General features: G+C 40.6%; 1 protein-coding gene across 2 annotated transcripts in view; it reads left to right on the top strand.

Moving 5' to 3' along the window:
- The window catches only part of Dpy19l1 (dpy-19-like 1 (C. elegans)), a 91,363-nt gene that overhangs the window by 56,532 nt on the left and 14,293 nt on the right, over nucleotides 1-20,538 (top strand). For both annotated transcript variants that reach the window (NM_001359948.1, NM_172920.4), the window contains exons 11-17: nucleotides 5,768-5,854; nucleotides 7,421-7,480; nucleotides 7,900-7,980; nucleotides 12,169-12,270; nucleotides 14,178-14,249; nucleotides 16,129-16,178; nucleotides 20,451-20,475. In NM_001359948.1, coding sequence (NP_001346877.1) covers nucleotides 5,768-5,854; nucleotides 7,421-7,480; nucleotides 7,900-7,980; nucleotides 12,169-12,270; nucleotides 14,178-14,249; nucleotides 16,129-16,178; nucleotides 20,451-20,475 — 477 coding nt within the window. The remainder of the gene's footprint in view (nucleotides 1-5,767; nucleotides 5,855-7,420; nucleotides 7,481-7,899; nucleotides 7,981-12,168; nucleotides 12,271-14,177; nucleotides 14,250-16,128; nucleotides 16,179-20,450; nucleotides 20,476-20,538) is intronic.

Genomic DNA, 20,538 nt, shown 5'->3' with positions numbered 1-20,538 from the left:
ATCTCCTGAGGCAATGTACAGGCATTTCTCAGGAGTCTTTATCTAGGACAGTTCTATGCCGAAGCATTAATATGTTCAACTTTGTAACTGTTAAATCATTTTTCAAATGGTGAAAGTATTTAAGAGAGCAAATATGTAATGGCTCACAATATTCCACTTTCTTTAAGTATGTTGTCTATTTATATAGAGTAGTATAGTGCAGTTATAATTTACATTTTCTCTTTTTTTCCATGAATCAGTACATCTTGGTATGTTTCATCGCCCCCTGTTTTCATTTCTGAGACTTCCTGCTCAAATATATCTGCAAACTCTCTCTTTAGTTAGAGAGAGGTGAGATATCTGGTTCTGAGTAGTATAATGCACTGTGTTCATTGAGTTTGTTGTGTGGATTGCACCAGGTCCAGCCCACTGTTCTGTGTGGCTGCCTTTCTCACACGCCCTCATTGAGCTTTCACTACTTTTTAGAAGAAATGAACAACAGTGAGTCTGTTATGAAAGCCTTTCTTCCTCTGCCTCGATGGTCCATGTGCTAGTCCCTCTTCAGCAAAACACTTCTATGAATATGAACATGTCTTTGTTTACTGGTTTTCAGACTGGCATTGATCAAGTGGCAAGCCTATTTTTATTTTTTTGGTAATGGTGACACTGTTTTCTACAGTTATGGTACCATTTCACATTGTCTACAATAAGTAACATTTATTCTCTGTCTCTAAAGAGGTATTGTAGACAATCTAATGGCAATAGGACCTCCCATTGCAATTTTTCCTTGTCTTGGTTTTAATTAAGAGAATGTATTTTATAGAGCAGATTTAGGTTTACAGCACAGTTGACTGACACCCTTAAACTGTGGTCGTCCTGCACCAGCATGGTACTGTTGTCATAGCTGATGCACCTGCACTGACAGGTGTTAAGCACCCACTGTCTGGGCTTTGTTGGGGTCCACTCTTGGCACTGTGTATTGTATAGGATCTGATGGGCGATGATGACACATCCTGTGAACAGGTTCACAGTCCTGGAAGCCATCCAGGCCTGCTTCCCTGTGTGTCTAGTAACAGCCATCTTTGTGTTGTTTTGTCCTCTGCAGAATGCCAATGGTTTGGAGTTAGATAGCTCATAACCTTTTGCAGATAGATCCATGTATTCCATCTACTGTATCCAGTTAGGTTTAGTCCTCTCATGCCTTGATAGCTCACTTTTTCATAAGTGAGTAACATTTTGACCTTTTCCCCTTCCTTTTGTCTATGTCATGGTTTATCCATTTACTTACAGAGGGGGGTTTACAGCTCTGCGTAAAGCTGCTGCAGCATTTGCCTGCAGGCTTCTATATAGATTTAAATTTTAAATTCATTTGGATAAATACCAAGGAAAGTTATTGCTGAATCATAGGGCAGCTGTTTATCTAGTGTTTAGAAAATTGACAAATTATTTTCAATAGTATCTGTACCATTTTGCATTCCCACCAGAAGAGAGAGGGACAGGGAGGAAAGAAAATGGGGTATGAGAGAAAGGAAGGGGGCCTGCAACTTCTATACCCTCCTCTGAGCCTCTGAGCTGACGTCAGTGGTTCGAAAGGAAGGGTCGTTTATCGTGTTTCTGATTCTGTGTCGTGTTTGTTCAGGTCTTTGCCTTTTTTTTTTTTTTAAATTTGGTTGTTCATTTTCTTATTGAGTTTTAATTAATTCTTTGTATTATTTTGTATAATAGTGATTTAACAGATGGCATCTTTCTCTTCTTTCTTAGCTGGGTACTGGGAATTGACCCAAGAGCCTCATGCGTGCTAGTCAACTGCTCTCTCACCAGGCTGCAGCCCAGCTCAGATGTACATTTACAAATAGCTTTCTCTTAGTCTATGGCTTGTCCTGATTTTGGCATTGACAATCTCAGAGTTGGAATTTTAAGTTATTTTTAAAGTTTTGGTTATTTACGTTATTTGAATATTCTAACCAGGGTTGCATAGTTCTCTTTTTATAGATGTGTGTATGTTTGGTCTGTGTGCGTGTCACTGCTTTACATGTGTGCCTGGTGCCTGCAGAGGTCAGAAGAGGGCATTGGGCTCCTTAGAACCAGAGATACAGAAGGTTGTGACCTGCCATGGGAGCCACAGCCGGAGCTTAGCAAAGGTAGCAAGTACTCTTAACCACAAAGCCACAGCTCCAGCCCCGATAGATACTTTTAATTTATTTTACATATTTGTGTGTGTGTGTGTGTGTGTGTGTGCGCGTGTGCACACGTACACGCGTGTGTGCATGTAAACTTGTGCCTAGAGAGCTTGTATGTGTTTTGTTGGATCTATCCATAGTCGTCCTTGTCAGGCGCTGGCTTAAGTGTCAGTGTTACTGATCTCAGACTCTGTTGCTGCTGTGATGAAGGCAGTTAGTTACCTTTAGCCCGCATCTCACCGCCCTGCAGTTCCTTGTGAACTCTGACCTTGTTGACTGTTTGAGATAGTCTTCACAGGTTGCTGTGTCACCTGCAAAGATAGTTAATTTTTTCCTTTTAATTTTCACATCCTTCCTTACTGTAGGCTGTGGACTTTTTGAGAAGAAGTAGCAGGAAGCTTAGAGTCAGCTCCTGATGTAGGCAGGAAGCTTCATTATCTTCACTCTGATGTGGGATAACATGGACTTCTGTAAATCTTTGTCAAGTGGAGGGAATTTCTTTGTTATTCTCGGTTTGCTGCAGATTTTTTCCCCTGTAAACCATGAATCCATGTTGAATTTGGTCAGATTTTCTCTCCTGTCTTATTCTTCAGGTGGTGGGTGGGTAGATGTTAATACTACCTGCCTGGGGTTCATCCTCTTGCTTGTAGTGTATGAGTCTTTTTATTCATTGTTCAGTTTGATTTGCTCATAATTCATTGAATTGGGGTTTTTTTTGCATCTAGGTTTATGAGAGATTAGCAATAGTTTTATTGCGTGTCATTGTCTGAATTAGAATGACAGTAATCTTGTCCCATGAATTAAGTTAAAGTTTGCACAGCTCCCATATTCTAGATGAGCGTGTTGAGAGCTAGCATGATTTCTTGCTGAGAACAGGATACGCTGGCACATTTCAAAGCAGTGCTATTTTTTCCTTCTGCTGGAAACATAGAAGGGTTTTCTTTCCACAGTGGTCTTTGCTCTCAGAGTAAAAAAATAAATAAATAAAACGTAAGCTTCCCTTCTCAGGGCCCACTCAGCAGCCATTACTCCATTACAGTGCAGGTCTCGGCTCCCTGTCTGGGTTGTTTTCATGGGGGTTGGTGCTCCAGTGAGTTGAGTTGCACCCATCTGCCTCCTTTGTTCTGAGGTGGTTTTCCCTGTGACCTTACATCTCTGCCCACTGCACGTTAGTTGGTAGTGTTTTCCTTGTTCCTAAGACCCAGTGACAACTTCTATGGTATTGAACATTTTTGTCATGTGGTTCTTAGTAATATCTGTATCTTTGAAGAGACATCATTTCAAGTTATTCATCTTTGAATGAAGTTTTTTTTGTATTGAGTTTTAGGAATTATCATATTTATAATTATGACTATATCCATAAATTGATGTTTGCTTGACTTTGCTATCCTTTATCCCTTAATGACCATTAAGTTTTACATGCCAGTCCAACCATTTTTTCTTGTTCTTTGTGCTCATAGTGTCCTACCCAAGAAAATACTGTGAAATCTGACTACAGGAAGCTTTGAGATGTTTACCGTCCCAGCTTTTCTGTTAGGTGTCCGTTCTGCTTTGAGTCGGTTTTGTGAATGGCACTAGATAGATAATGATCCATGTTTATGGGAGAATCTCCTTTCCTAAGCACTGTTTCTCAAGAGGGTTGTCTCCATTGACTGATTTGGAATTCTGGTAAAAGATCATTGGTCCAATAATGGCAGGGCTTTTTCCTGAGCAGGCTCCGTGTCATTGGCCTACTTTGACGTGATGCCTGCCGCACAGCGTTCTCAGTACTCTGGCTTATATCAAGTTGGAAACCCAAGTCTGAGTCTGACCACAGTCCCTTTCACTGTTGCTGGGTCTACCCCATTTCCCAGTAGATTCTGCATGGATTTTTATTTCTGCAAAAGATGCTGGTTTTTCATAGCTATTGCAGCAAATCTGTAGATATCTGGGTGCCCATGTCTTCAAACAGTAAATATGAGCTGTCTTTTCATTATTCATGCTTTAATTGCTTTAATGGCATTTTATGTTTTGTTTTGTTTTTGTATAAATGTTGTCCCTCCAACTAAGCCGACCACTGAGTCTTTTCATTCCTTCTGATGCTGATGGCTAGATCTATTTTCTTGATTTCTCCTTTCAGATTGTTTCTTATTGGTATGTGGGTCCTTGGCTGGTTCTGAGTTAGTTTTGCATCCTGGTACTGTCCTCCCTCTTAACAACTACTATCCCTCCTTTAGCTTTTCTTCATTCCACACTGTATCTGTGGGCAGAGATGTACCCTTGGATGTTCTCTTTCCTGCCTCTCTAAGTGACACTTTTGTACTGTCCCTGGTTACTGTTCCTTGAGGGAGAACTTTTAGTTTCCCACTGAGTGTTCTGTGGCTTCTTCATGTATGACATCTATTATGTAAAGGGAGACTTCCTGCCCCGAGTTTGCTCAGTATACTGTAATTGAATGATGCTGAATTATGCTAAGTATCATTCTGTATCAATTGAAATAATTGCAACTTTTCTTTATTCTGAATTTATATTGTATTACATTGTTTTTAAATGTTTGAAATGAAATCCACACACAAATGGACATATATCAAAGAAAAACAAAACTTTTATAATAAAGGATGGGCTTTTCATTTTTAAGGACTTTTTAAATTATAAAGATAAGTCTTGAAGACTTAAAGGAGAGAAGTCATAAGTATGACTGACATAAAAATTTAAGCAGTAAGCATAATACAGAAAAAGGACAAAGTCGAAAAATGAAGTGGGAAAATATTTGTTTGTTTCATACGCAGCTTTGTCCTGTGGCACATAAGAAGGACATGAAGGAAAACCACTAATCTAATAGAAAGAACACAGTAAAAATAAGCAGTTCATACTAATACCACATACCTGTGGAAGGCTCTGTCTCATATACACAGCATTTCCCCTAGTATGATAGAACACTTAAAGAAGTAATGTGCAGTATGTGTCAGAGTATGTATCAACAGCAATGCAGTTATTTAGTTTAGGGGAGAGTAAACTGGTACAATCTGTTTGTATTACAATTTGCCAGTATTTTGTCTTTTGTTTTTGAAATAGCTGCATCTTGGTCCATCAGGTTTTCTTGAGGTGGGTTATCTATCTGTAGGAATGTATTGCCAGGTACATAAGATGCATCTGACAGGGCCTTGCCATTTGTGCCAAGGATGAGGAAAACAGAATAGAAGCAAAGGCAGTTAGGTGTTGGGCAGTATTAGGGGCAGTTTCAATAAGCTGCAGCTCATGTGTAGAGTGGCTTAGGTTTTTTCCAGTTGTTAACAGTGAATTAGATTGATTTAGATTGATACAAGAAGATTCTCTCAGCATGTTAATAGTCAAAGCAAGAGAGGATACTATGGTTGGGTGACCACTTGGGTCTTAGGAGTGAAGTATAAACTAATTTCTTTATGTCAGTGTCTGGGAGGGTGCACAGAAAGTGGCTGGTGATGGCCATCTTGGAGCATGGGCATGGGATGTAGAGTGACCTGGGTTTGCCTGGCAGCCCTTTTTGAGTGCTTCAGATTCCTTCCACCATGGGAGCAGACAACTTGAAACTGAAAGCTCTGTTCTTTCTTTGGGTCTATGCGTAACTGCCTTTCTTTTGGATTTTGCAGATTTCTCTTGTGCTTTGCTTTGTGTTGATGTTTGGGAACTCGATGTTACTAACATCTTATTATGCATCGTCTTTGGTAATTATTTGGGTAAGTATTCCTTTGGCTGCTTTTTTTAAAAAAATAATTTTATATATGTATACAATGACGTATTATCATGGATATTCCCCCATATACTCTCAGATCTCTATCCCAGCTTCACCTAACCCACCCACTCCTTGGTAACTCATTATTTTCAGTTGATCTGTCTTTGGCTGCTTTAGAAACAAATAGTTTCCATTTCTTTATCACTGGCTTGGGATTCGTGAGTAGCTTCTGCAGGGTTATACGAAGTATCTATCAGCTTTATCTCTACCTGACAGAGTGATGAAGTTCTCACTTGGAAAGCAGAGAAAATAAGACTCACGGAAGTCACTGTGAGAATGCTCAGAGCCCGCCTCCCGGTGGCTCAGCCGCTAGCAGCTCTCTTGCTCCCTCAGCCTTCCTTCGCTCCTGCTTTGTTCATGGACTCATTGTCGGAGGTTTCTGTGCTTCTTAATTTTTCTTTTCATCTTTTCAGCCTAAGTATAAAAGTCTTGTTAAATTTAGACTCCTGTGCACTTTAGAAACTGGCTTTGATCCATGGGCTTTAGTGTTACAGTGTTTAACAAACCTTACCTGAATACATGTACCTTAGCAGAGCGTGTGCTTTAGACTTACGCATGCGCACATTTGCACATTGGGCCCCATCTGAGCGCTTCCTGCCTTTTGAGGTGCGTCCTTTCATTCATCTGATTCTAGAACCTATTAATAAATTAGGAGTCTTAAGCTCCTGTCTCACAAGTTGCTACTTTATATCATTTCTAAGAAATGCGCCTTTTCCAGCCCGAGGCGCTGCCTGTCCTCTCCAGCTGAAGCGTGTTTAGCCACAGCCATAGGCATGCGCAGAAGCCACTTTCAACCCTAATCTCGGCATTGCTGTCATTGTACCCAGGATTGAGATTGTCAGATTTTAAAAAAAATATATATTTTTTCCAAGTTTGAAATATGTTTTTCTCTCTAGAGGTAATATAGTGTAGGATTCATGTACCTGGAAAGACTTAACACAGAAATATTTTGTTGATATAGTAAAATCTCATGTAAGATCTCATCAGGTAAGTCAGGAACTTTTAGCTTAAAGGGAACCTTATGTTTATATGAGCTCCTTAAAATTTGAAATTGTTACGTACCGCTTTGTAGGCAAACCATATATAAAATAGCGAACTTCATCTTTTATATATGCTGATTTTCTTTCAATTTTACAAACTCACTGAAAGTAGGGGTTTTTAGCCTTACTTTTTAAAAGAGATGCTTTGAGATCAGTAACTAACTGCATATATGGACAGGGGGTGATAATCGTGAAAACTCCACAAAACAAAGCAAAAGGCATGGCTGTGGGAAAGAAATTTGTAAACAGAAGGTATGGGGACTGAGGACCTGCGATGAGGGAGTAATTAGGATGTATCTTATACATGTGTCAAAATGTCAAATAACTAATTAATAAATCAGTCATGCTCTGAATTTTAATTCTTAATTATTCAGAATTAATATTCAAAATATCTTAATTCTTAATCAAAATTCTTAATTATTCAGAATATTATTACTTGGGCTTCTGATGTTCATTTGTGTTATATTTAGGGCATGCTGGCAATGAAGCCCCAGTTCCTAAGAATGAATGTATCTGAACTCAGCTTATGGGTAAGCAGAAACTGAGGCATTCTTTTTTCTTCTCCAAAAGATAACATTGCTTTTGTGCTTTACAGTTGAGGGGCTCAATATGTGAAGAGCCTTCTGGGTTTAGTAGTCCACTGAAGTTTTATTTTTTTACCCCACGTTTCTTCTGAGGAGCAACCATGTGTGACCCCACCATAGGAGTTAAGCAGTTCTTGTTTAGATCTCTGATAGACATAAATACATTTAGCTGGAAATGTTTTCATATGTTTTCGGTCTTATTTTTTGTTATAATAACCCTTGGTTTCAGAGCAATAGGCATTTTCCCTTGGAGATTAAGATATTGTTTATGTGGGAATAAAGCATTTGTTCTTTTCAGTTCACCAGACTTCAGAGGGCAGGAGCAAAGCTGGTGTTTTGTTTTGGTTTTACTTTTTCTTTTGTAGGTTATCCAAGGGTGTGGTTGGTTGTTTGGAACTGTTATACTCAAGTCTGTGACTTCCAGGATCTTTGGCATTGCAGATGATGTAAGTATATTTTTGCTTAAAATTGAAAGACTTGAAAATAATCCAATAGGCAGAGAATAAATTAATGGAATTATTAGAATATAATTACTTAAACAAGATTTTAAGGTGTGGAGTATATATTATTTTCTCTCTACAGTGAAAGAAAGAAAATAAGAAATGTGTTGATGTATATAGTTTTTAAGACAGAATTAAAACAGTCCTCCTTTCAGTATATTTCTTTGTCACAAAGTTGTAAAAATGTAAAGCAGGAACTCTGGAGACTAAGATTTGAGGTCTGTGCAGCCGTTTAATAACTTCTTTACAGTCTCCTTTTAAAACCAATGGGGCAGTATCTTCAAAATCATGGGCAGAATCTGCCCTTCTCATCTCTGTGGTCATTGTAAGTGTGGGATGTATGCTGTTATTCATAGTGAGAGCTGTGTTAGACTTAAGAGATTTTGTTTTGTTAGGGTAGGGCTGAGAACGAAATGATACCATTTCTGTAATTGCTTCTGCTGGAATTGAAGGGCATCCTGGGACTTGGAAGCCCAGCAGCACACCGCCCTGAGAGGAAGCCTCCTCAGCAGAGGCATTGCAGCTCCCAGGGGAGGGGGTCCCCGCTGAGCTGAGGAGCTCAGGAGACTCAGACTGGGTCCTTCTCTTTGCTGCTTCTTTTCTTATGGCTTCTTCTGATAGAGTCACAGCAGGTAGGAATGTCAGGAAAGAGATTTATTGGAGGGCCCACGTTTGGAGGGATGTATACAGGGGTGGCTGGGCTGCCCTTTGCTCTTGGGAGTGGATAGCACTCTTATCTTAAACAAAAAGAACAACAAGGGGGTCACTGCCTTTTGTATTTATGAACATTTTTCACCATTGTTTTTGTCTTTCTTCCTGTCTTTGAGGAGGCTTGTTTCTTTTTAACCTAGATAACTCCATTTTATAACTTTTAATAGCCAGGTCTCTTAGCAATGGGTCTGTGAGGTTTTGGTTTTATTCCAGTTTTTGATTTTGGTTGTTGTGGTTATTTTTTTCTCATTTTGCCAGTTACAGAATTATCTGTTGGTTGTAACTTCTGAAAAACTTCTGGCCTTTATTATTCCTAAGAAGCCAATCAACATTCTTCAATACATATTGATAAAGTTTCCAGTCTTTTTGCCTTCTGTTCTTTTTTGCCTGTTCATACCACCTTCTTCTCCATCGACTCTGGGTTTGTAGAAAGCATGACTTCTGTTGGACCGCTCTTGTCTGTGTCCTTCAGGGGCGTGGGGATGTCCCCATCCCTTAGACAGTTGTCTCATCTCTAGGTTCTCGAGGTAGCATTTATACCTACTTTGCCCACCTCTATGCCACTTGGGTTGCACTTTAGGCTCTGGCAGGATAGCTTCCATTTTCATTTCCTACTGGTGCTGATCATGGTATTTCCAATATGTTTCAAATCACGTTTCAAAACTGGTTCAATTGTCCTCAAAGAGAATGAGCGTTGACCCAGCAAACTAGAGCATCCATGGTGGCATTGATAGTGGATGGAACACTTAGGCGGGAGTGCCACCGACTCCCATTTCTTTGAGGAAAGTTCGTTTTAATCAGTAAATACAACTTGGTGGCTCTTAGGTTAGAAGGCTGTGACATGGTTGTTTGTGACACTTTTGTCTGGTTTTGTAGTTGCCTTGGGGGAGGGAATTTCTGACTCTTCCATCTCCAGAAGTCCCCACATTCACTGGCTTCCTAACTAACTCATGGTTGCACTTCCCAAGCAAACATCGCTTGTTCATTTTGCTATTCTTTCTGTTAGTACTGGGTTTGGCTAGCTAGTAGTTTAAGCGTATTTGCCTTTAATCATGAAAGTATAAGGTTTTTTCTTCACCTGTAATGATTTTGTCTGATTGTAATGATTTGGGTTTCAGGATAGTGGTAGCTTCCCGCATTTTTTGAAGACAGAGAAAGTTTGGGTAGAGCTGGCATTTCCCCTTAATTGTAGCCAGAGAACAGCAGTAAGGCCTACAGCGCTCAGGATCTTCTCTCTGTGGAGGTTTTTCAGTGCATATTCAATGTGGTCATCTGACTGGAGCTGTGGCATATGCCTTCAGGACCTTTGCCCATTCTTTGTCTGCCACCAAGGGAGTGTGCTTTAGAAGAGGTATTGTTGAACCCAGCTAGCTGAAGTTGCATGCGCAAATTTTACATATGTTCATATTAGGGAAATGGTCCTTTATTATTAAAGCAATTATGTTTCCAACTTCTCTAACTTGACAGGTGACATTGTATGTGTTTAGCATATACAGTATCCTGTGGAAGCTTTGGTACATTGTGGGATGGTAAAAAGCAGCCTGTCCTTGGATACCTTTGCTGTTTATGTGCAGTGCTCTTCACGTCCACCTTTTCATTTAGCAATGGGAAAGGGGTCGCTCATGACAGTCACCTGTTGTGCAACAGGTCTGCTGAACTTTTCCTACTAGCTATACTTATATACGCTCTGACCTCCTCTCCCCCACCTCTTTCTTGCCAAGCCATTTTAACCACACTCTTCTGTTGAGATTAACTTTTATAGAGTCCATTTGCAAGATTGAGCATGTAGGAAAATGCACGGCCCTTTTGCTTTTACCACTCTTATTTTCTAGGAAGTTTGTCTGAATTATTCCTGTAAGTAGTGCTTTTTGTATCCTTTCTAATTGTCATTTTGCGACTTTCTGCATGATCTAAAGGTTATTAAATTATGGTTTATTTATTTTCCATCAAAAGGATCCCTAAACCTATTCCTAGCTATTTTCTAGTTTTACTGCATTTATGATTAGAAAAAATTTATATGAAATTTTAAGATACTGTTATTACTTGGTGTGTGTGTGTGTGTTGTGTGTGTGTGTGTATACACATTGACTTAGGGTTTTTTTTAATTTGCTTAAACAAAGTGTGTATGCTCTTCCAATAAAGTTGATAGTCTTTATTTATGGATTGTGCTAATGTATGCTCTGTTTTATCTTCCCTTGCTCCTGGAGTAGTGCTTATCACTTCTAGTGAATATTGTCAGCTGACCTCTCTCTCCTGCAGTTGTCATTTCCCAGCCATACATCTGAAGCCATGCTAGGCATGTGTGGAAGGGGGGTTGGAGTTCTCTCCTTTTGGCTTCTGGGACTGCAGCCTCCATTGGTTTGCACAAGATGTGCTCTTAACTGAATCTCACTGGTCCTTGAACTTGATTTTATGAGATGCTGCAGTTGCTGTCCAAGGTTTTTCTTTCAGACTTCTGTTGTTTATTTTCCTTTATGCTTTCTTGTGAAGTTTGTCTTTTGTAGGCAGCATGGTGGGGTGTTTGTTCTCTTGAGCCAGCCTGAGCATCTGTCCTGTATTTCCATGATTTAAGCTCTTTGTGTATGTGGTACTTGCCTTTTGATAGAACATTCTCTCTGGGATTTGTTTCAAGGTCTTTCATATAACTCCCTTCTGGCTTCATGGATCTACCAGCTGCCTGTCTCTCTCTGTCTCTGTCTCTGTCTCTCTCTGACAGCTTGTGCGTCATCACTTCCCATCATTCTTTGTGCCTGTTGTGTAGTGCCCTTAGGTATAATTGACTCTCTTTTTCTAATCTTTGTTTTAGAGAATAATTAACTTGGAAGTTGAGTGAATGCCTTGTGTCTGTGAGTCTTCCTTTTCTCGTTTATAAAATGAAAGTGGTTGCTTGCCCCATCCCTTTGTGGGGAGCTGAACATGACTGCACACATGCCCATGCTGATAGTCAGACAGAGGTGCCTTTTATACCACTTCCTCCCATGTCTTCTACCTTCAAACAGTCTTCTAAGGCCCTTCCCAGAATTTGGACTCAGCCTTCTCTCTGTGCTCCAGACCTGGATTCCTGTGTGCTGGACAGAAATCTGTATGAGTGCCTGCTGGAACTCTCTGCCTCCTGGTAGAGAGCAAGGTGGTGGCCAGGAAGCCTGTTTTATCAGATGTAGTAGAAAATCAGATGTGAGCAGAAAACCTCCGGGGTAAATGCCTTGAGCATTGCTGAGTGGGCAGCAGTGGACATGGGTAAGGAGCAGAACAGGGGACAGAGCTGTGAGGTTGGGGGAACAGAACTTTCCTTAACAAAAGCCCAGAATTGGAACAATGGACTTTTTCATGCAGCAAAAACTGTTTTAGGTATTGTTAAGATTATAATGCAAAGTTATAATATTTTAGTTTAGTGTAATGATTCCTGACTTTCTTTCTTTCTAGGCTCATATTGGCAACTTATTAACATCAAAATTCTTCAGTTACAAGGATTTTGATACTTTACTATATACTTGTGCAGCCGAGTTTGACTTCATGGAGAAGGAGGTAAGATGTAATGTCCAGTTTTCTTCCCTTGGCCTGCCCCTTTCGTTTTTCATAAAGGGGGGCCTGCTGTTTCGGGGTCTCAGTGCATGGCTACCTCAGAGGAAGAATGCCTAGCAGCTTAATGAAAGCTCTTCCCGTTTAGAAACATGATTCCAGCAGTGCTTGGATGGGTGAACACAGGCAATTCCGATTGCCTCTTTTCAGGACTGCACTATTTCGTTTAGTCGGGCTCTCAGGCTCTTCACTTGCACTTAAGTTTCGAGATTTGAATGATCTCATTGTATTTAAATATCATTGAACACAAGTTTCCATACTAACATTTCTCTTTGAAAACTTGATTCAGGTATTTGATGTTTACAAGAAAACTAGAGAGTGGGTAGAGGATCGTGGGACAGAATCCTTCAATGTGGATTAGTGGTTTTGAACAAACACATTTATTCTGTGTGTTATGGTGTACAAGTTCTTAGTAGTATACTACAAACAGCTATTGTGAAACCAAAATGAGATTTCACATAGTCAAGTACTTCAATCTCATATGTGAAGGATTAATTTCAGTCCTTGATGAGCTAGTTTGTTTGAGCAAGCATGTTTTTATAGGCTTGAAAGCACCATCCATCTTGCATTTCTCTATTGCTCTTTATGCCAGATATATTTTTCTTTAAGGCTATATGTATTGGAATGTACTAAACTGGCCACTACTTTATCGACACATTCGTTACCCCTGAAATCCCACTGTGATAATTGTATGTTCTGAGTGCCAGGCTGGCAGCCTTCAGTGTAGACTCTTATGTTCTTGGCCAAGTGTGCCATGATGACTCTAACTGCATGTTGGTCTTCATTTATTCTTGTCATGTAATTGATATATGATAGCTGATAAAAAGCTATACAAACTGTAGTAAAAAAAAGTCAAAGAAAGAGTATCTTTCCTAAGGTCTTAAAATACCAATTAATAGACATTGAGGCTTCTTTAAGAAAGTGGTAATGAAAATAGAAGGCAAACATCAGCAGAGAACAGATGTAGGAGGGGCTGGAGACTCCAGAGAGTGTCGTGCATGCTGCTCTCACCTCAAAGTGGCCATTGCAGGTCTGGTGAAAGAAATCGTGTATTGAGGCATGGCACGACTTCCTTCCACGTAAGGCTGTGCGCAGTATGCCGTGCCTGTGCATCAGAGCCCAGAGTCTGTGCTGCTGAGGCAGCTGAGGATCGTCCCTTGGGGAGTGCATGCCTTTTATGGGATTGTATGTGTATAGTAGGAGCAAAGACAAACCTTAACTGTTATTTCCCAGCACAATTCTAAACTGACCTGGTATAATGGAGTAGACACGGGAGTTATTACCTGTAATTAGCACACAGAAGTATAAGAGCAACATCCCAGCAGTGGCTAGAGTGGTTGATAACTGAGAGTTATACAGAACTGTGCTACTAAGTACATTTCTATAAATTTTTCTTTTATTAAAGTATAAAAATTAGTTTTCTTACCTTCATAAGCATTTGCCATTATTCAGCATGTATTTGTGTCTAAGAAAAAAAATGCAGTAGGTAACTATGCATAAAATGTACAAGGTAGCTTGTTCCATGTAAATAAACACTGCTTTTTTTTAGGATGAACAATAAGATATTCAGATAGGCAAATAGTGTATAAAGGGAAGAATCGAGTTGCCTTTCACAGGAGTTTTGGAAACTGTACTTTTAGTGTTTTCAACCTAGCACTGGTGAAATGTTTCTATGGAAACGTGCTTTAATTTCAATGATGGGAATCAGTGCCTGGGTGGGCTGGCCTCTCGGTTGGTGAATGCTTGTATGCATCTTCTCTACCTAGGCCTTTAGAGATTCACCTGCTTCTCCATTTGACAAGAAGTTTTGTTTGGTAAAACATTTCCCTCTAACACATACCACTCCATTTTAGACTCCGCTGCGATACACGAAGACACTGCTGCTTCCCGTGGTTCTGGTCACCGTCGCTGCCATTGTTAGAAAGGTGCGCTTGCCACTGAGAGGCCTGTTGCTGTAACTACACACGTTCTTGGTTTTGTATCGTAGTTACAGTTATTTGGCTACACAATAATCTGTCCTAGTTAATTGAAACATTCTGTATTTTCTTACTGATGGCCTTTGTTATGAATACTTAGAAGCCTTACAGATATTTTGCTTTCTGCTAGCATAAATTAGATGCGGGAAAGAATGGCTTAGGTTCTGATCATGCATTTTGGAAGACATTTCTAGAGGGCACAGTTGACCCAGATACGAGTTTATTCACCCATGTCCGTTGACTGGATTTTAATACTAAGTAATATTTCCAAAAATACTTAGTAAGTTAGCTCTTTTATATGATATATGTGCAGTCTTTAGTTACATCTTAAAGGGGTTTATTATTAATCAAAAAGAATTGGGAGACTTCAGTGTATTGATAAACTGGATAACGTGTTTAGGCTCCATGTTTACTTTGATAATGAAATTCTAAGCCCTTGTGTAAGCGAGGCCTGAAGAACATGAATCTTCTATGACGAAAAGCAGGTATGAAACTAAGATCTCAAGTAGATTGTGATGGCAGTAACTGTTCAGTTGAAGAAGATAGGACAAAGCCCAACAATGTATTGATCTCTAGTGATTTGTGTTAGCACAGTGAATTTATCTGTGGGATCTTCTATATTGTAATTACTGTTCTCATTGGGTTTGTGCTGGACTTTGTACTCCAGAGTTTTTCCCCATGGCATATTTTGATGTGTTACTCAGCCAGTGACCTATGAAGTAGACAGATAGTGCCTTGCAAGATCAGACATTGTTAGTAGCTCCCTTTGTGCCTTCTGTCACACTAGACTCAGGCTTAGCCCCCTCCTCCTATACCAGGCACCTGGTGGTACTCAGCTCTGCTCTCTCAACCTGCTTCAGCTTCTGTCAGTTTACTCAGGTTCACTGTGTAGCAGGCTCAGCACTTGCTTTACATTTTTGCACTTTGAGTCATATTTATTAATCCTCAAAAAATGCCAGATACTGACCATCAAGAACCAATTCAAAGACTACAGTGGTCAGGCTTGAAGGCACTTGACTTTAGTCTTCATACCTGACAGGCAGACACAAGTGGATGTCTGTGGGTTTGAGGCTGCCCTGGTCTACATACAAGTTCTACGCCAGCTAGAGCTGCACGGTGGGGTGGGACTATGCTCAATAAAGCAAAACGAGAGACTGCAGCTTTGATGGTGAGCGAGCTGTGATGGAATATAGTATAGTAAGATGAAAGAAGCTCCACTGTTTAAGAACAAGAGACTCAAATAGAAGGTGGGTAACTATTTTCAAATATGTAAAAGCCTACCACTTGGAAAATATCACTATATTACTTTTGGTGCCTGAAAAATCTGGTGACCAGTGGTAAATTTTGGAGATAGCACTTTGGACCAGAAATGCATAAATGAGTCAGAAAGAGACTGAGGCAACAGCCCAGCCCTTCTTCCAGAGGATAAACTGAAGTGTGTACAAGATGCCATAGGGATGTTGATGCTATAGGAAATAGGATTTTAATAGGTTGGTGTTGGTGTCTCTGAGCCATGTCAGTGGTTCTGTGTGCTTGATTAAGGGAGGCACCGCATGTGGGCGAGGAACAGGAATGAAAGGGAGGAGCAACAGTGCTTCTTAAGGTTTGCCCCTTCACTCACTACGGAGACCGATTCATCCTCTGAGCCTCTTGTCACATCCTAAATGGGGTATTAGAATCAAGGACTGTGCTAGTACAAGATATTGTTGAAATTATTATTTTCCGAGTGGTCTCATATCTCCATATTTCTCATATTTATATTAAGAGTCTTAACATTTATTTTTTATAACAGCTTTTCTAAAGTCTTTAAAAATAAATCCATTTGCAGATTTTTAATGATATGCGGGGTGTCGTAGCTAAACAACGGACACATACAAGGTAAGTATGGTCTTACTGTTCTTACTCCCATGAACTGAATGCTTGCTCTAGTGTGCACTTCTGTGTTTGCATGTTGTACATTCAGCACTTCAGAAGGGATGCTCTCGGCTGTCACTATTCTACTTCCTGTGGAGAATCCTGGCTCTGCACTCATTCATCAGATTTCATGCACAAAAGTCTGACCATCCCCCTCCCCCCGATTTCCTAGAGGGCCACTGAAATGCTAGTTCAGCAGAGAAAATCAGTTATTCTGTTGGAGACCATTTGAGAAATAAGCAGAGAAATATAAAACTGTATTCCTCATTTTTTACTCAACTTCCCTAAGAAGCAATATTAAAGCATAGGTAACCAAGAGAATGTACTTGTAATTAAAGAAATGAAAGGCCTTTACTAGTGGATACAATACTTAAATTCTGGAAAGGTTGACAACTTCAAACAGAAGAACTTCAGTTTGATAAAAGATGCTAAGAGCATGATTGAAAGGAAAGGGTAGTTACAGACAATATTTGTGGTATGTGACTCAGGACTGATAACAGCCAGAAGCATACAAAGAACCAGAAAAAATTTACCAGAAAAGCACCTTGTGTTTTCTCTCTCCACTACACTCAGGCCCATGACCTTCTTGTGCACTTTCATAATGGCAAGTTGTCCCTGTGTCCAGGTCTGCAGGGGTTGAACCCTTGTCCATAACTTGTTGCCTGCACTCCCTGTCAGCCCAACTTTTCATGTAGCCAAATAGAGAAGAGTAGTAATTGAAAGGGTGAGTATTTACACATGACTCATGGAGGCTCAGAAAGGCCTACAGTCTTGTGATGAGGACATTTGGGGTAAAACTAAAGTCTTTCTACTTACCAGAGTAGTAAGAATTGGTAATAACCAGGTCTTGCACAGCTGGAAGGAAAAATTGACTGTGGCAAGAAACACACAATGGGCCTGCCCTTCAACCCAGCAGTTCCCCCACTTCAGGTCCATCCTGTGGAAGAGTTCACACAAATGGAGATGGAGGTCAAAGAGTGCTAAGCATGGTATCGTGTGTAATATGGATAGTTAATGTGGTCAAGTATATATGTATCGGTATAGAATAAAATTATGGTCCTGGTATAAGGTGGAATGTTGCCATCTTTTGGGGAATAGTTTGAGCATAAGTCACTGGATGCTTTTTGAAAAGCCAAATAATACATACAGATAGATGGGTAGGTAGATAGGTAGGTAGGTAGGTAGGTAGGTAGGTAGGTAGATAGATAGATAGATAGATAGATAGATAGATAGATAGATAGATAGATAGATAGATAGATGTGGTAACTATAAGTTATGTATTTGTATGCATTTTCTTTTATAACTTGAATATCCCTACCTTTACACTGTCCCTTGACCTTCAGAGTTTTGCTAACATAATGGAACAATCTTGTATATTATACTGGCTGGTTTTGTGTGTCAACTTGACACAGCTGGAGTTATCACAGAGAAAGGAGCTTCAGTTGAGGAAATGCCTCCATGAGATCCAGCTGTAAGGCATTTTCTCAATTAGTGATCAAGGGGGAAAGGCCCCTTGTGGGTGGGACCATCTCTGGGCTGCTAGTCTTGGGTTCCATAAGAAAGCAGGCTGAGCAAGCCGGGAGAGGCAAGCCAGTAAGTAACATCCCTCCATGGCCTCTGCCTCAGCTCCTGCTTCCTGACCTGCTTGAGTTCCAGTCCTGACTTCCTTGGTAATGAACAACAGTATGGAAGTGTAAGCCGAATACTCTTTCCTCCCCAACTTGCTTCTTGGTCATGATGTTTTGTCTAGGAATAGAAACCCTGACTAAGGCATATATCATTTAGAAACGGTTGGCTCTAACTGTGCCTTGCTTGTACCTGTGAGGATAGGGAGGAAAGGGGAAGACTCTGGTTAATATGATGCCAGCATTTCTCATCATTTGAGGCAGTGGTTTGTTTTGTTTTTTTGAAAGAGTTTGGAAAAGCAACTTCAAAGTTAGAACTGTAGTGGGCAATTTTGGAAAAGGAGGTGAAAACTTTTCATAGAAAAATAGAACAACTGCCTCTTCAATAGTAACTTAACTACAGAGGCAATTTCAGAAAACCCGAGTCCTGTGGGCTTTTCAGGTCACTGGGGTCCAAGCTCTCTTGTGGAAATGGACCAGCTTGCTGATATCTCATTTCACATAAGAAAAAAGTCATTGTAAAACAGAGGGGATGAGAAAGAGTTACATTTAATTTGGATGTGACCACCATAACTGCTTTATTCGTGGACCTGGAGGAGGTAAAGGAGGGTAGTCATGGCCTCGTGTAGAAACTGCATCAGCTCTGAGATTGTCCTGAATGCAGTGTGTTGGCAGGGGTGCTGGGATTGGCCTTCGCTGCTGTCCACGGGAATGGCAACTGACTACCATGTTAGCACTGCGTGTGCTTCGGAAATGAAGACTGAGCTTTGGCTTGGAAAGAAGGGACATTCTACCTCCTTCATGCTTGCTTTGTGTATTTGATGAAATCAATGGATACACTTTTTTTTTTTTGAGATCAGATTCCCAAATCAGATTATGTTCTTCCCAGGTTGGGGCAAGAGGGTCATTGAAACGGATATTCATCTTATGTTCAAATCTTGGGAACAACTCTAAATCTCTCAATGTTCCCTTGGTCAGAAAGCTTCCAGGTCCAGCTTTCCTATCTGACACCTCCATTTTCCCCATGGCTTATCTCAGAATCCATAGTCTTTGATTCTGCTCTTAGGTCCACATACTAACAGTATGCAAATCTTGCCATTGTCATATCTAGAATGTTATCCAAACTTTGACTACCACTGCCCACTCTTCCTCTGATCTGTTAGCACTGCCTCCGTGGATTACTGCCTCCGTGGATTACCGTCTCCTGCCATTTCCTGACTATCTCTGCCTCTGACCTTGTTTCCAGCCGCAAACATTTCCAGAAGAAATCAGAACACACCATATGCTTGTTCTCTTTGGTCCTTCAAATCACTTAAGCTCAACTACATCACAGTCCTCATTTTGGTGTCCAGGACCTTGCATGGGTCCCCCTTTCCTCCCTTCCGTGGACCTCTCTTAATGTCTCTCTGCCTTTTCTCTCTCCAAGACACTGTCTTAATGGCTGGCTCAGCAGGACCTCCCTGCACTGTCTGCTCTTTGCCCGCAGGGTCTTCCAGTCTCCCCTCTGATCCAGTCATATACCACTCAGTGGTGATGAGCCTTTCTAGGCAGTCATGATCCTGCATGTTACACCGTTTCCTCTTCTCCACAGCTGCAGTTGCTGGGAGTCAATTGCTTATTTACCTTCTTTCCCTCTGACTTTAAACCCTGAGAGACGTGTGCTTTTAGATCTTGTTACTTCCCTTTCTCCTGCGTATTCAGTATTCCGGGAACTTGAGTAGATAGATGACTAGATTATACTCTGGACTCTTGCGTGTCCCGTTTTAGTGGGGAAGGGCAAGGTAAAGTGAACACCAGATAAAATGTGAATCCTGTGGGATGGGTGTGGCCATGAGGTGGACACTGGGTAGGAGACAAGCCTCTCTGGTGCCTTTAGGAATTAGTTAGCTTGTGACCAGATCACTGCAATTAGGGGAGAACAAGGGGGGAGGTAGCTGTCTAGGATGAGGAGTGGGGTCACTAGAGGAGGAACATTGAAGCTGGTGAACTGAGTCCATATTAATTGCAGAGGAACCTCATCCATTTAAAGTAAAGCAAAGGACTTTGAAGCAAAGGAGTAGATGGATGGCTGATCCTTTCTCTAAATGTTCTTCCTGTTATTGTAGGAATTGATGGTTAACAGGGAAAGATGAGGGCAGGACTTGTCAGTCTCTAAGCACAGTATCCAGAAAGAGAACAAACATTTAAGCAAAGCTGAAGGCAGGATGTTAAACACCTGGTGCTGAGAAGACTGCCCGAGACGCGGTGTGCCTGCCATCTCTGTTGCTGCAGTAGTACAGAGAGCTCAGGGATCAGTCACTAAGGCAGGAAGCAAGCACATGAGCTCTGAAGGCTTCAGAGTTCTCCATGTCATGCCTGAAGTGATCTGCTGTGTATACCATGTAATTATTGGTATGGTAAATACATACCTAGTCAGATGCACACAGCTATTTTAAAAATAAACTATCTTAAGTGGTTGTATGCTAGCAGTGGAATAAAATTTTTAGTTTTGATTTACATATCTGTGTCTTGAGAGGAATACTAAACAAGTTGTAAAAGCTATTATTTGTAGATAAAAGACAAGGTCAGTGGAGTACCTCGGTAGCGAGTAATTTTTTTTTTTTTATTTCAGAAAACAACAATTTGAACATGGAGAGGTAAATATTTAACATTACCAAGACTTTACTTAATATGCACTGTGCGTGCGTGCGTGCGTGTGT

This window comes from Mus musculus, chromosome 9, assembly GCF_000001635.26.
Source record: "Mus musculus strain C57BL/6J chromosome 9, GRCm38.p6 C57BL/6J".
NCBI classification, from domain to species: domain Eukaryota; kingdom Metazoa; phylum Chordata; class Mammalia; order Rodentia; family Muridae; genus Mus; species Mus musculus.
The sequence above is the reverse complement of the archived record's forward strand: the minus strand, read 5'-3'. Positions and strand labels throughout refer to the sequence as shown.